Source organism: Paecilomyces variotii (assembly GCF_004022145.1).
Source record: "Paecilomyces variotii strain CBS 101075 chromosome Unknown C8Q69scaffold_9, whole genome shotgun sequence".
Lineage (NCBI taxonomy): Eukaryota > Fungi > Ascomycota > Eurotiomycetes > Eurotiales > Thermoascaceae > Paecilomyces > Paecilomyces variotii.
In genome coordinates, this window is record NW_021167148.1 from 564,991 (window position 1) to 580,600 (window position 15,610).

At 47.4% G+C, this 15,610-nt stretch overlaps 3 protein-coding genes across 3 annotated transcripts; 2 read left to right on the plus strand and 1 right to left on the minus strand.

The window, feature by feature from the left end:
* The first annotated feature begins 385 nt into the window (after positions 1-385).
* On the plus strand, positions 386-1,771 carry C8Q69DRAFT_474175 (putative DUF341 family oxidoreductase). Its single transcript, XM_028631111.1, has 5 exons — positions 386-689; positions 772-790; positions 850-933; positions 1,006-1,443; positions 1,504-1,771. Exons 1-5 carry the CDS (start codon positions 648-650, stop codon positions 1,668-1,670), a joined length of 750 nt encoding a protein of 249 aa, XP_028483251.1. The 5' UTR covers positions 386-647; the 3' UTR covers positions 1,671-1,771.
* Positions 1,772-9,074: 7,303 nt separating this feature from the next.
* Positions 9,075-9,834, plus strand: C8Q69DRAFT_446388 (hypothetical protein; the record flags this gene model as incomplete). The annotated part of the gene is made up of 2 exons (XM_028629128.1): positions 9,075-9,469; positions 9,522-9,834. The coding sequence occupies 2 exons, from the start codon at positions 9,075-9,077 to the stop codon at positions 9,832-9,834; spliced, it is 708 nt and encodes a 235-aa protein (XP_028483252.1).
* Positions 9,835-13,710: 3,876 nt separating this feature from the next.
* Positions 13,711-15,610, minus strand: C8Q69DRAFT_474187 (putative MFS multidrug transporter). Its single transcript, XM_028631112.1, has 2 exons — positions 14,865-15,610; positions 13,711-14,812 (listed from the first exon to the last, which is right to left on the minus strand). The coding sequence occupies exons 1-2, from the start codon at positions 15,533-15,535 to the stop codon at positions 13,777-13,779; spliced, it is 1,707 nt and encodes a 568-aa protein (XP_028483253.1). The 5' UTR covers positions 15,536-15,610; the 3' UTR covers positions 13,711-13,776.

Consider the following 15,610-nt stretch of genomic DNA (forward strand, 5'->3'; position numbering starts at 1 on the left):
CATCAAGTGCATGCATCTACGCACCCGCATTAGTGGTTTAAAGAGTGGATTCTTGACATATTGATCAAAATCATGATTTAAATGGCGCGTGTATCTAAAATATCATCTTTAACTTTCCTAGAAGGTCCGTACCAAGTTCTGCGACCTCTATACAGTTTGGGGACCTGCACAACAGATAATTAGCACTTCTCTTTGCAGGGGTACAGATGAGGCTTAATTTCCAGCCAGTAAAAATCCCCGTGTAGATGTCAAGGATAACGGTTCTGCCAAGTCCTGCAGGCCATCGTGAAGATCATCGCAATCAGGATTCAGGATAGTCGCATGCACGTGTACCAGGCGGGAACTCGGGGATTAACGGCGTTCTTGCAGCTGAATTGGTACCACGTTTCAATCCAACTATAATCCAACAACATTATAGTGTACTACGCGGTAGCGGAACTATATTTCACACGCTTATCAAGCGTAGCTCGACCTTAGAATTGGGAACTTCGCCATGGATAGCCTATATAGCCGAATCTTGTTCTCGCAGTTTTCCTTGTAGCTTCATTCCTGCTATCCCATTGCAAAGCCTCATCGAGTTCCACTCAGACTAGCTTCCAATCCTTGCGGTGTCCTGGTATCGAGCTCCCAGCAACTTACTGAGCAAGATGCGTTTCTTGTGTCTGCATGGTGCCATTGGCAGCATTACGGTAGGTACATCGGCAAAACATACTTCCTCCTGGGGCAATTGCGTGCTCACTTTCCTATGTATGCATACTGACGAATGTTCAGAACATCAGCATCCAACTAGGTGACTACCAAATTGTATCTCCTGAAATCGCAAGTTCTCTAACCTGAGCTTCTCTCCAGCGCCACTGGAGAAGGAACTCGAACCGGACCAGACAGCATCATTTCATTATATCAATGGTGCAGTAGTTGTCTCTCCACCTCCAGGTTCGTCACATTATCAGGAATGTAACGTTACTGTCATTGGCATGCTAAACAGACTTCATTTATAAAAAACAGGATTTGATGAGTACTTTGGCATTGGTCCACACTATCGATGGATAGACGATGGTGGTACTGCGGAAGATTCCATGATCGCGCGTATTCGACAGCTGCCAGCCGGTGACAGCCCCGAGGATGTCATGCGAAACCTGACAGGAGGTCGTGAGGATGGCGCTTGGAGGAATCGGCAGCAAGTGATGGATATCCTCTACGGGGAACTGGAAAAAGACCCCTCGATCGAAGGAATTATAGGCTACAGCGAAGGCTCGACGGTAGCTGCATCCTTCATTCTCGATGAGGAGCGGAGACTAGAAGAAGAAGGTCGACCGCGACGAATCAAATGCGCCATGTTTTTCACCGGATGGCCCCCAATCAGCAAGGAAGGCAAGATTCTTCTAGCGGATGACAGTGACTGTTTTCTCAATATCCCTACACTACATGTGATAGGAGCTAACGGTACTGTTCCTTTCCCACCCTCCTTTCTAGTCCAAGGTCTGGCAGCTAACCTAATGATAGACCCATACCGCGACGGCGCTCTTGCCCTGTACAATGTGTGTGATCCTGATGCTGCTGTTATCTTTGACACTGGCAAAGGTCACACAATTCCTCGCGCAGGGATGGTTATTACGGAACTAGCGAACGCAGTGCGGAACCTTATTGGGGTAGCTCGCCAGCAAGAATAGTATAGTAGCTAGCTTCATTTCCAGTGATTTATTCACTGTCACAATCAATCGGAACGAAGTGCGTGATATATGATTACTGCCCAGATTTAGGATAGAACGCCAAAAACCTTAAAATTAATGTTGCGAAGAGCATCCAATGGCTTCACGTACCATGACGGGTAAGTATATGCTTGTCCAAAGTCAGGACTAGTTTAAACGGTTAGCACTGCAGATCAACCTTAAAGCCTGTGCGAGTGTGCCTCATCAGGCTGACAATAACTAGCAAGTTAACTACCTAAGGTAACTAACATGGTCCCCTAACTAACCCTCTTCTTGTCCAGGGACAGAGGAGTAACCCGAACACTATACAGAACCTTATCTTTCCACCAGGGTCATTTGATCAAATCTTCCGCATTATGCCTCAGCTAGATGCGCCTTTCAGTTTTTGTCTCCTGAAGTGCCAAACTTACTGGCAACTCTAATTTCGCAAAGACAGCAAGGTTGATTGGACCTGCATACTGCCAAGCAGGCTTGGAGAACAGACCCTTGGTTAGAACACTTCCCAAGCCAAGCTGTCGATAACGTCTCTCGGTATTTCTTCCGTTGAAGCTAATTTGGTTCTGCCATTTCCATGACCCCGATTCTGCCCGACCGAACTCCAGCCGGCGGTTTCCTCGATGCAATGAGCTACTCTCAGTGGCTCGTACCTATACTGAACGTCGTTTCGATTTCGCCTCCAGCGCCACCACGTGCTTACCTAACTGCTGGCGCGCAAAGGGCGTCTGCAGCTCAATAATGTGGATCGGGCGTTCAGACCATTCTGGCTCGGAGTCAAGGTGCCGACAATGATCTCGGCGTGGTTACGACCATCCAATCTCTCCTATTGAAAAGTATCAATGGATCCACTAGTACAACATTGCCTTATGACCATGGCAGTTTGGATAAGGCAACTGCCGTCCATAACAGCGCGCTATTGTTGCAAGAGTACGTCTAAGAAAATGTCAGGAGCAATCCGGCCTCCCATGATTTCATCCTTGCTAGAATGATGAAATTCTCCTTCATATTCACATGTCTATAGAAACTCCCATTATTACTACCAGTATATAATAGCTGCTAGGGCGCGGTTCTCAGGATGGACGCTCTTCGTGGAACCAGTGCTGCTGGACTATGGCCCATTGATTCTCTGGGTCCTACGTATAGTAACGACAGTGAGTGATTTATTCCTGTGGAAATGTAGACATAAACGAAGGCAGACTAAAACTATAAAACAAGTTATCATTGCTGTTGCTTACGGAGACGAGACCTATGTTCCTAGTCAACCCTAAAATGATGGGACCTGTAAACTTGGAAGAGTAAGTGGCCAATCTATACTAAACGCCTTGCACAGTCAGGATTTACTTCGATCCACGGTGTAAAATCCCTCATGTTCATCCCATATCTGATCGAGGAACGACTATGACCACGAGAAACATCATGGTACATAATGCCTAACGCGAATTTGTCTATGATCTACGGCGCCGGGAATTTGAATCTATTCCACCACGTGCGTTTGTATCACTGTGAGGAAAGCATTGCGTATAATCCGAGGCTATCACATTGCCGTATAATCCGAGGTTATCACATTGCCAGTCTTCGCGTTCCCATCATCATTGCGGTGCTCAGAGGACGAAAGGACAAGCTATCAAGTAAGGGGAAGTAGAAGGACACGGATACCAAGACGTGTTGACACCGAGGGTGTGCAATAGAAACCCGATCAGCGAAGATTCAATTGACAAATCCTTGAATCCATCTTTCATCAACTGAGACTCGAATGGAGGCTTTATGATCGTTCTTATTCAATTGAGAATAGTCTTCGGCGTTTAGCTATGACTAGAAAGGAGAATAGGAGCTGTTGATCCATAAAGTATAGTCATCGCGCGGTGTTGATACACACTGACCGGGTGTAACGACAACCATGTATGTTCCACTACGATTGACCAGTATGATTTCATAGTCTGCGGCAATGATGTAATATATAATGATAGAGATCTAGGCAGACCAACAAGGAATTCTCCTTTTTGGTCGACTGGCAGAAAGCCATCATATAACGAGTTCATTGCACCGCATTAGGCACTTAACCTACTAGTCCTGCAGCTTACCTAAAATGAAGCTGTCAATGTTCCACGGTGCGTTACACTGCTCGAGTCATGATTGATCATTGTATGATAATGCTGGGGTAGGAAAATAGCTTCTCCGCGCGGAGTAGATAGATGCTACTATCCAGGGCAGCTTTGTGCTTAAAAGTATTCAGCGCTATGGATCTTGCGACGGAGTTTTGGACCTCCACATGTTGATATTAAGTAGCATCCGACATGTCCTTTTCCCGAGAGTATAAAATAACCCATCTTCCCCGAAGACGCGTTAACCACTGCAGATTTTCATAACATTTACCATTTCTATTGACAATATGGCATTATTTCGATAATCTCATCCTGGTCCGGAACAATTCGCTAGGATCTGCTTGGGACGATACTAATATGAGAAGTGAGGTGGACCTGCAGCCAAGTCCGAAATTACTAGTCGCAAGGACCACGAGTTCATCAAAGCCAACTCTTATCACCGTGCACGGCGCGTTTAATGACTCAAAAACCTCGAGCCATTGATGCAGCGAGTTAGCGATGTCGGATATAGCTCCCTATACTCGCTTTACATGCGCGGCCTGGAAGTACTGCCAGTCTAGCAGAGAATGAAAAGGTCGTTCGCTCCACAAGTCTAGAAGTGCCAGAAGGTGAAAAGACTGCGTTATGGTGGGGTACTCATACAGAGCTGTGCCGGCGTAGCAAGCACTGGAGGGACTTGGGAAGAAGCACAAAGGTGACAAACCTGGGGCGGTGAAAATGGTCTATATCGATGGGAACCTTTCAAAAGTGGGAGGATCACTTGCAGCGGTTACAGGCCTGGCAGGAAGCAGATATAATTACACCTGGTGTGATAACCGATATGAAGGTTGTTTTCTGCAGCTATCATTTTCGGTGTGACCCCCTTTTTAGCGCATCGTATGCCTCTAGGATGGACTGTTCCACTTCGTTGGAGGGAAAGATCACTTCTATAACCATCAACCCGAGAACGCGAGAAAGGAGCTGTACGTGACAACCGAAGTCACAATATCTACAGTAAGTACCAACCTACGCTGTTAGGTTATCATAATCTAACTTGATGTAAACAATTTCCTCGCCACCTTCCTGACTCATGTCTTCTATAGCGATATTATCAGCGCTCACAGCCTCTGTGGAGACAAGCTTCAAACCCGCTGCAAACCGCTGCTCTTACCCTGTACAAACCGGGTAGCAGCTGCGACAGGAAGCTATCTAGATCCACATGTATATGATCAAAGCAGACGGAGCTGGAACTGTGGATAATCAGAAACAATGTTCCAGATCAGCTCCAGGCAGCAGTCATGTCAGGATAGAGTCAGGGAGCATAAATAGCTGATAGATTTCGGTCACCTTTAATTCTCTAAACAATCAAGATTTTATTCCCGTATCGAATTTTCCTTCAGAACCTTTGCTTCCGTGGTCCTAGATTCCCACGTGTTATAAGCCCGCAGACTCATGCCCGAGTATTCTGGTATTCAAACCAAGACCTCTGTTGAAACACCGCAAATACTTTATTCGTTGCCGTACCTCTATTACCTTGTGAGAAATATTCTAACCCAACGGCCAAGAGAGCCATGCTACGAGAAGCCAATATTGACGCTGACCTTTGTACGAATCAGTTGCGGAAAGACACGAAACGACTTATGAGGTCAACGATCGACGATGATTACAGTATACTCAATAATGAGCATTAGAGATCAATTGACAGAGGCCAGTGACGCAAGTTAACTATATCGAGTTTTGGTTGTCCACGAAGGATCTAGGCAGCACATATATACTGCAGAAACTAGGGCGAGAGCTATAGATTAGCAAGAATCGGATAGATGTCGTTGAATGGACTCATACATGAATAGGTAAGAAAAGGCTTCAACTTGAGTAGAACGAATAAGCTAGATATGCTCATTGAAGATATGTTTTTAGACGAAGCGAACCGAGCTAAGCCACGCCCCGAATATCTTCAGATTTTCCTATCTTGGAAAGACCACTGAGCCAGCTCAAGGGGGTTTGTCGCCGCACAAAGCAAACGCCAGGTAATTTTTCAATCATCCGTTTTCAGCGGATTCCCGAATCCTCAATATAGGATGGAATTTCATAGAACCCACTGTATCACTCGGGTCTAGATTCTTTGTACGCTAAAGATAAATATGGGATCAAATACCCCCCCCTAGAGCTAGAAGCAAGCAAGCAATTCAAGTTGTGACCAGGTCAGACCTTGCTTCCGTGCTATTTGATATTCGATAGATATCCCGAGTTGGTAGGTATCTAGTGGAATGAAATATGTTATAATGCCACCCGCATTTCAGAGGTATATCGTAGATGATATCATAGTCCGATTAAAGTGGTCAAGGAAATCGAAGCAGAACACTGTTTATTCATCTGCCAACTAGCGCAGGCCGTGCACTTTACAATTAGAGCTGCTCAAAGCGTTTCTTAGAGCTTAAATGTGTGCTTGCAACGGTAGGACTTCGTTTATATTCCTTTTCTGTGAACTTGTATGATGGAAGTTGAGCTATTTCGAACTATGGTTGTTTAGATACAGAAATGTTGTTTGGTTGCGTTGATATGATAACCAAGAATGAAATGGATTACTGACAATATAAGGAACTAATAGTTGAATCATGGGGACTTCTAATAGCAATCAATTATATATATAAATGAAAATGCACCAACACCAACTGTTATCCTACCCCCTGGTGTGCTCACATGTATACAAAACCATTTGACTCTTAGCAGTCGAGATTCTTTCTTGCTTGCAGTGAAAATTTTCAAAGCTCTAGAATACTGTTTAGTAAGCTTATTTTCGTCCCCGGCTTACTTAACTAGTTGAATAACCAAGTTAGGTAATTAGCTTCTGATAGCTAAACGATCGAATATGGTGATACTACGGTCTATATGCTCCGCTGCGCTTGCTGCTCGCCTATAGCATCTCCAGCAGTAAAGTTAACCCGCGCACGAACCACTTGTACGGCAGAATCATATGGCAAATACGTAATTTGATTTTCGAATATGCCATGTGGGCCTGTCAACTCGCGGTTAATGTGCGGTTAACGTGAAATATGGAGACGTGCAATATCTCCTGTCCCCGATTCCCACCGGTCCGGCAACGACTGGTCTCAACGCCACGAAAGGAACCTAGTGCTGCAATCTCGGGACATGTACTTTGGATCCCACATCCTCGTATTGATCGTACCAGGCAAGATGGAGATATGAGGGGCCCGAGGACGAAAGGGATCTGCGGTCTGCCAATTTTGGTAAATGGTGCGGACACGAACAATGCAAGCCATCAGGCACGTGCAAATCAGTGCTAGAAGTCCAGTGGAACCAGCTCCAGTATCGCCCTAGTCCAACAGTTCAACAAATCTGGGATGGCAGGCGAAGTTCGTCTTAGCTTCGAGATGAGAATCTCTTTAGACGAGCTTTGATCGACTCCTTACTGCCATTGAAAGCCTGTAAACGCTAACAACTGGGGTTCAGAAGCCGGGAGGGCTCTGGACGATAACTATACGAACTCCTTTGATAGCTGTTCTCTCGTTATCTGGCTGGTAAACAGTGCACGACCGGTTCTGGGTCTCTCCTCTCGGATTGAAACCCGTTGACCCGAGAATTTGGAAATTCAGGGATTCCAAAAAGAGACTTGGCCCTGATAGCGTGGAGCGTGCCGTCCAGGGAGAATTTCGAAGGCGAGAGAAGACATTTGTAAGCCCACAGAGGATCAACCGGAAGTTGATGGATATGCAAGAGCGACTCAAACTGGAAGTGTCGTTCTCGCTTCCCTCACGTGGAAACGAGACAATAACAAAGCAAGTCGTAGCGAAGCATATTATTACTTAGCGCTGCTCGGTAGGAATTGCTGCCACTGTTGCTGACAAGAACAGTCCAACGGTGCCAGGCTCTAATTTAGGAGCTTTGACAGCAGGGTTCGTAGGAGATGCGGAGGTGTTTCGGGATGCATATTGTCATGCCTGGACCGGGTCTCTGGCATTGTTAGTCAGTCGTTCTCCAACTTCAAAGCCTCCAGTGGAGCAGGGGACCGCCAACCGTGAAGAATACGTTTCCAGAACGCATCAGATATCCCACTAGATACGCAGATGGCTTGCTTGACAGCTCGAGTCCGCGCCCCGCGGGGACCAGGAAGTGGCCGGTGCTGCGACAATCGACACAGGCTCCAATCACCAGCCGCGAATATTCCAAATTGCCATCGCGCCGTCTGCGCCCCAAAAGGCCCGAAAGCGACCGCCGAAGGGCAGGCTAAGCGCGCTGCGATCTCCAGGAATGCGGTCCTGGCACAAAAGTATTTGGAATACTTCCCCACAACCCGTCAAAAGCCTCTCCTGGACGTATCAGAGAGCCAGCAGCAGGTGTTGGGCTGGGATCGACGGCTCTTCTCATCCATCATGTCGGATCTTGCGAAGTCGACGAGCAACGAAACGCTTCACCGCCAGATTTCTGAGCTTGATCTTCACAGTGCCCGTTTGCGAAGATAGTGCTTCGGGGAGAATCCGCTACCGGCTGGTTCTTTGTTCGTTCAAGAGACGTTGGCCGTCCAGGGTGGCAGGGGCCTTTTGCCATTTGGAACAGTAGCCGGAATGAAGCTAAGGTGTGCGAAACAGCTTGTAATGTTTGTCGCCTCTTGCTCGCTTTGACAAATCGCTTAGCTTGATCTGTCTGGGGCCACTGGACGAAGGCCGTCTGGTATACAGGGAGCTCTCCGACGCTCCTTGCGCGCCAACCCTCCGTCGCCTATGTTGTTTCAAGAAGCGGCCTATCCGTGAGGCATGTCTGGATGCAGCAAGGTTGTGAAGTAGTCTGATATGTTTATTCCATACATTCCAGCTGGTCAGATAAGGTTCTGCTGTGCTGCTGCGCGGTTGTCCCCGCAGTTGTGGTAAAGCTGTGATTTGGAATCGTCCGCGCCGCGATACCTTTCGCTCGCTCCACACATGTTTCCATTCCCCACGCTTAAACTACTTCGCATATTTGTCAATTGAAACCCATCGCGTGATCCCTGCGAAATACATAATCACTGCAATCGCCATCAGAGAGCTCGATCATGATTCTTCAACACCAGCCTGTCTCTCGAGATCGACATCACTACCACCGGATCAGATCAGATCTACTTAGGGTATGTTCTTCTTTGTTCAACAGTGAACCTCTCATCTTGGCCCTTTCAGACTAACGGCCGCCGCTAGCAATCGTTGGCAACCCAGAGAAAAGATATAAGACCTCTCGAGGAAGCGCGCACCTGGTCTCATTCAAAGACAACACACCAATTCCATTCGATTCATTCAAAATGCGTGAACTCATTGAAGCTCGCGTCGAAGACGGCATTCTTAAGGAAATCATGATTACCAACGGACATCCGCTCCCGGCTAAGCAATTCCCCAGGAGCTGTCTTGCTACAGTCTCGGTGGTGGGGGCTGGCCGTGACCAGCGCTTGCAGGTCGATATGTCGGACTTTCCTGACCCACGATATCATCCCTATTACGGCTTTGCACGATACCCAACCCCAAGTGTCTCGGAGTCGACCCTAGACATTGATCAACTCTCGATCTCTTCGCACAAGACCTCCCGAAAGGGTTGCTCTCATGACCGCAAATCTGCGCGCCCATCCTGCCGGCCGCAGCCACACGAGCCCCATCCCTATGGACTGGATAGCACGCAAGCGGGGATTGAGTTCGTCCTTCGGTACGCTTTCCTGATGCCATATCTTTTACTCAAAACACTGACCTCGTCGCAGTCTCGAGAAACCATGCCTGCGCCATATCCGCCGTAACCACTCCCACGGCCCGTCAGGCCACACGTTGACCGTACAAGCTTCTCTCCTTGCCTACGCGCCACGCAACCTAGAAAACAACTCGTCATGGCAAATCCCTGCTGGCGAACTTGAGCGACTACTTGAACCCTCAGCGGCTCCCCAATTGGACGGGGAGCTGACTCCCGTGCAGGCATGGCACCGTGTCAAGAGGCATCCTGGGTTCTCCAACATTACCCCCGATCGGTTTAACCTCCTCTGCGATGCCTTGTTGGAACAAGGACGATGCTTCGGGTAAGGAGCCCTTCGATGGATCCCACTGTAGTGTTCATAGCTAACATCACTAAAGCTTCGGTACAGTTATTGATGAAGTGGCGTTTACAGAAACCCTGTATGGCCTGCTTTCTGCATAGACTTCCGGCATCTGCAGCACAACTTCCTTTTCGACGGCTGGTCCATCTCCACTACTCCATATTTAATCCGCAACATGTCTTTTCAGGCGTTTGGTGGTACTTCCTCTGCCTGTTTGCAATTGAGCGATCATGCAAGACTTTCATCCAAAAGATTGATGACGACGAAACCGGAACGAACACATTCTACGAAGGGCGGCATTTTCATCCAGCAAATTTTAGATCAGGATTTCGCGTTCGGCGCTCTCGCACTCGTTAACATTAGCGGTTTCCTTTTTGTTTTCTTTTTTGTTTTTTTGGCTTCTCTTTTCTGTTTTCTTTCCAGACCATTTACCTGTTTGTTGGCAAGCGTCACGACGATCACTCTCTCTTGTCTTATCTCTTATCGGTTATCACTGTGGCGGCGTTCAGGATTTTAAGATTGGGTCCATGACAAATTTATCCGCACTGGGGCGCATCTCCGACGACTCAAAATCGTGGCGTCGTTGTTTTGAATAATGTGATTGTGCTCTAGATTAGAATTTGGAATACTCTGCAGCAAATGACAAGCTTCATTGGGTCTTTCATCCTTCCACTAACAACACTAACCCGCGACCATCCCGATCCATTCTCCACCCTGCTAGAACACCTGTTCCTCGCGGTGAGGCGGTAATAATAGTCGCCAGACGCGCTCTCAACAACGAGCTGATCTCCCTTTCAGCTCCTTCGTTGATCAGATAGCGACCGGAGGAGTCGCGGGTGGAGATCTCGCGCTCGGGAGACCCCACCGATGTCTTATTGTTCTCTCGCTTTTTCAGCCTGCGCTATCCCTAGATTGACGCCCAACAATCCAAACTCCATCTCCTCCTCCTCCACATGGAACATCCGCGATATTTCGATCTCATCCTGGAGACTCTGGAGCCGACAGCAATTCCTGCTTGTTCCGCGATGGGGTCCACGTCTCAACATGCTCCACCACTGGGTCCCATGCGCCGACAGGGTAGATAGATGTACGAGGGATTTTCATCCTACGTATAGAGACGCACCATAAGTACCGGGTAGTAAGAGAAAGCCGCCTATACCCTTTCAGCCGCGCACATAGTGTCGGTCCGGCGGGCCGAGCGAGCAGAGAGAAAGAAACTCTCGAGTATCCAGTGCCAATGTGGAGGAGTGCGAGTTGAGTTCTCATACGGGGCATTGTTGTTGGTGGATGCCAGATCCGATCTGAGATCTCCTTGTTGATCTTCCTCTTCCGAAGACTGTCAGTTTACTGCCACCTGTCTTTTTTTTCCTTTTTTCTTTTTTCTTTTCTTTTTTTTTTTTTTTTTTGACAGCTCTCTATTCTTCGCACGATCCTACAGAAAGGGAAGAAAATATCCCTTGGCGACGTTCGACTATTGATTCCTGTGCCACGGAGTCGGGGCAGTCCCGGACAGTAAGTACCATATTCTAAGTACACGATCGAACTAGTCTTCAAAACCATTGAGATCCGCCCCCAAAGAGAAACAAAAGAACAACAATGGCAATTACAATTTATTTCTACGAATCAGCACCTGCATACAACCCCCAGACAACTTTTTCCCACCAACGCACGAATCTGTCCCGAACCAAAATACCAGAACGTTTTAGTCTCCCCGTATTGGTCTTCCAGAATCTCAAATACTCAAGCCACCGCGTCCCCACTTGGGGCCAGCATTAGCTGATCAGCGTTGCGTCACGCTGCCTTGGATATCATCTCCTCGGATCGAACTAAATAATAGGTTAGGTTAGGTACCTTTGTGCTAACTAGAGAGAAAGGATAGACGACTAGAAAAGAGGGACCGCAGGGGGGATATGCAACTAGCTTAGATCGCGGCGCATCTCCCATCTCGGAGCCCATCCCCGTCTCCACTTGAGTAAGATGTAAAAGACATAAAATCTAGAAGGATACGTACTTACTTACTATAGCTCTTTAATAATTACCTCAGAGTAGAGTTGGTTTAGCGCATCCTGTAAGCGCCATGGTGTTTTCATTGTTTGGGTTCCAAATACAAATACTGGAATCAACAACAAAAAAAAATAACTCTTTGTTGGGGGCCATTTTTTTGGAGGCTGACGTCGGCGTAAATCACCCTTCTTGTAAGCTGTGTGTTAACTAGGTACCTAGGTAATTATGTGATGTTCTTTGTGATCTATCTCACGCAAACCCACGTGCTTCGGATCCGACTTTCAGGTTCTCGGGTCTTTAGTCAACTCGGGGCTTTTTGTCATTCTGGATCCCCTCTTATTTCTCCTGGAACATTGTTCGGGAAGGGGAGTGGAGAGATTCCGACGGAAGAAGGGAGGGAGGAGAAACCCCAACGCCCCCCCCCTCTCCTCTCTGGGAGAACTTTCCTTCTTGGTTCTTTCTGACTTTTGTGGTTTGGTACCTAGGTAAGTACTTACCGAGAACACGGACTTGGGTTTAGTCGGCGAGGAACTGGAGGGGTTACGACAAATTTTCTTACTCTCCTCCTTCCTCAGCCTCCCCCTTTCTTTGTCTTTGTCTTTTTCCTTTGTTCTCTTTCGTATCGTAGTGATCTAACTGATCCCTAGACCGGTACTTACCGCTCACTTAGTCTTTCTCCGCAGCTGTATTCCATGACTCAGGATACGTAACTACATACACTACCAAGCCTTAGCAAGGGATAACTAACTAATGAGGCTATGTATGTACTAGAACCGGAGCTTGGAAAAGCTCCATACTTACTCTAGGTAATTCCGAAACCCATCACGGAGATTAATAAATCCTACGGAGAGTTATACGGAATAAATAAACCCAACCGGCTTAGTCGCCCTAACCCACCTTCCTTATTATCCTCGAGAATATGTATTTAGTTAGTTCCAGAAAACATGACAAGCCCCCCTCCCCCCCCAAATGATTAATCCGCAAAGGTACTTCAACATTGTTATGTGGTTCACCTCAGCTGCTGGGGCTCCGAGATATCTCCTGTTATGCTCCTACATGCATGCAGGATGCATGCAGCCTGACAAATTCCCCCCGTGAATGAGGAGCTGGAGTCTCATGATATCCTTCCATCATCACTGATTGTGCTGGTAGGAAGTGAGTGAGTGAGTGGGGAAAGGAGGGGTCGTTTGATAAATCATGTTGTGTCAAAAGTTCATTCCTATCAAGATTCAAGACAGTACTGGTATTGGTTATGTCCGGTCGGTCGTGCATTATGCATCACATAAGCTTGGCTTGGTTTGGTTTGGTTTGATGCATGTAACTATGTAGTATGTGTTGTTTCTGTGGTGTTTTTAGGCGAAGCGTGTGTTATATGATTAGTGATGGGGAATAGTTAGAAAGAGATGACAGAAAGGACTGAGATTGGTGTATTGCAGTATATAAATATTCAACTAGTTAGTCGGGATTTCAGCTTTTGGTGGTGGTGCATTAAGTCTTGAGTTCTAGTAACCGCAAGATAGTGATTGATCAGGCAGCAAAAACATGAAAATGAAAATGAAAATGAAGAAAAGCAGAAGTGGGAGCAATACGTAATGTTGTCCGCCTTTTTTTTTGTTGGCGCTCTGGGCGAGATGGTAATAATAGTATTTCGAGTGATCTCTATTAACTGTCGCCTCCTACTTCACGCGAAATGTTCTACTAGCCACATGTGCCCTCATCTAAAGATTGTACATAGCTTTTTTTTTATTTTTTATTAAGTAACATCTAAGATAGATCTTTATTTTCACAGTAAAAGAATTGTGAAGGAGAAGGGTATCATCATTATTATTATAATCTATATTTAATAAGATGTTATACATGCTGACGTGAAATTCTCTATACCGGATATAGTTATTATGCGCCTTCATTACCAATTAAACGCCCTTTATGCAGCTCCGCCTGCAACGGCCTTGCCCTTCAAACTGACCCATCGAGGAAACAAGGAGACGATGACGCTGACTCCTCCCAGAGCAATAGCCAGAATGAATGCAGTCTTCAGGCCGTCCATGTATGCCAGTAGGATACCGGGGATATCCTCAGGGCTAAACACCTTGCGAAGATCGGTGGCACCAACAGCAGCAACGAGTTGCGGGTTCACATGGGGTGCAGTGTCGGGTAGCTTCTGAACCAGCCGATTGATGAAGGCTGACTCGCCGGCTGATACCCAGAATGCACCGCCGATGGTCTGGAGGAAAAGCGTCACTGCGGACACAGTGGCAAGATCGGACGGTTCGACAGAGGCTTGGTTCACGATGATTGAGATCTGACCTGCCAGTCCGGTTCCTACACCGGCAACAATCTGATATCCGATCCATTTACCTGGTCCGGTGTTGATGTCAAACATATAGATGAGCCCAGAACCAATGGTTGCTATCACAGAGCCGATGATCATCAAATAGCCAAATTGGCCGAAGGCAGTGATCAGACCGCCGGAGATAATTGTGAAGATGCTGACGGTCAGGATGAAGGGAACATTGTGAACTCCCGACTCGGATGCTGAAACGTTCTTGATCGACTGGAAGTAGATGGGTAAGTAGTAAATCAGGATGAACATCGGTCCGACCACGAAGAGGACGTATAAGCAGCAGACGAGGATGTTGCGCTGTTTCAAGATTCGTGCGGGCATCAACGCTCGCTCACCCATCCTCCATTCGATAATAACGAAGACTATCACGAGGACTCCGAAGCCGACAAGAACCCCGATGACGTCTCTGCTATTCCAGGCCTTTGAGACACCGCCCCACTGGAGAGCAAGCAGATAGCACACGACAGCTGCCATGATAGTGAATGTGCCTGGGAGATCCATTTGTAGGAGCTTCTCTTTCCAGCTTGCTTGGGCAGGGCGGGCAGCTGGGGGGTTTTTGAAGAGAAACACAATGATTGCCGCACTCACTCCACCGATGGGAAGGTTTATATAGAAACTATGGCGATGAGTTAGTCTTGCCCAATCACGAGTAAATGGAAGCGACTTACCACCACCGCCAAGTAACATTACTTGTGAAAACCCCACCAAGAAGAGGACCAACGACACTTGCAACCGCATATGTTGCCCCAAGGATACCGGTATACGCAGGCCGCTGGCGTGGAGGTGCCGAGAAAGCGATGATAGTATACACGCCACTGGAGATGCCTGCGGCTCCAGCACCAGCAACGGCTCTGCCGACGATCAGGGCAGTGCTATTCGGAGCAACACCACATATCAAGGAGCCAATCTCGAATATGAAAATCGACAGCAAGAATGTATTCTTCAGCGTGAAGTATTTGTATCCTTTACCCCAAGTCGATTGAAATGACGCCAGCGTCAGAAAGAAAGCCGAACCGTACCAACCAACCTGATCAAGGGAGTGAAATTGGTCTGTGATTTCTGGTATCGCCGTGGCGACAATGGTCATATCAAGTGCGACCAAGAACATGGCCAGGATGAGGGCTATGACAATAAACGTGAGGGAAAAGGCTCCGGGGTATTGTTCTTCTTCGGTTGTCGTTTCTTTCGTTTCCACTGCCGCATCTTCTCGTTTCTCAATCGGGTCATCTTCAGGCTGGTTCTTTCCGATATCGATCTTGTATGTTGGCAGAGTGCTGTTGACATCCACATCATTCACTGTATGTCCCGAAAGGGACGATCTGCGATCTGGCTCAGCCATCTTGCTTCATGGAAGGGACTGTCCACGATATTCTTCGGCGCCGAATCAATGGTGATGGTATCCAGTTCAGATGTA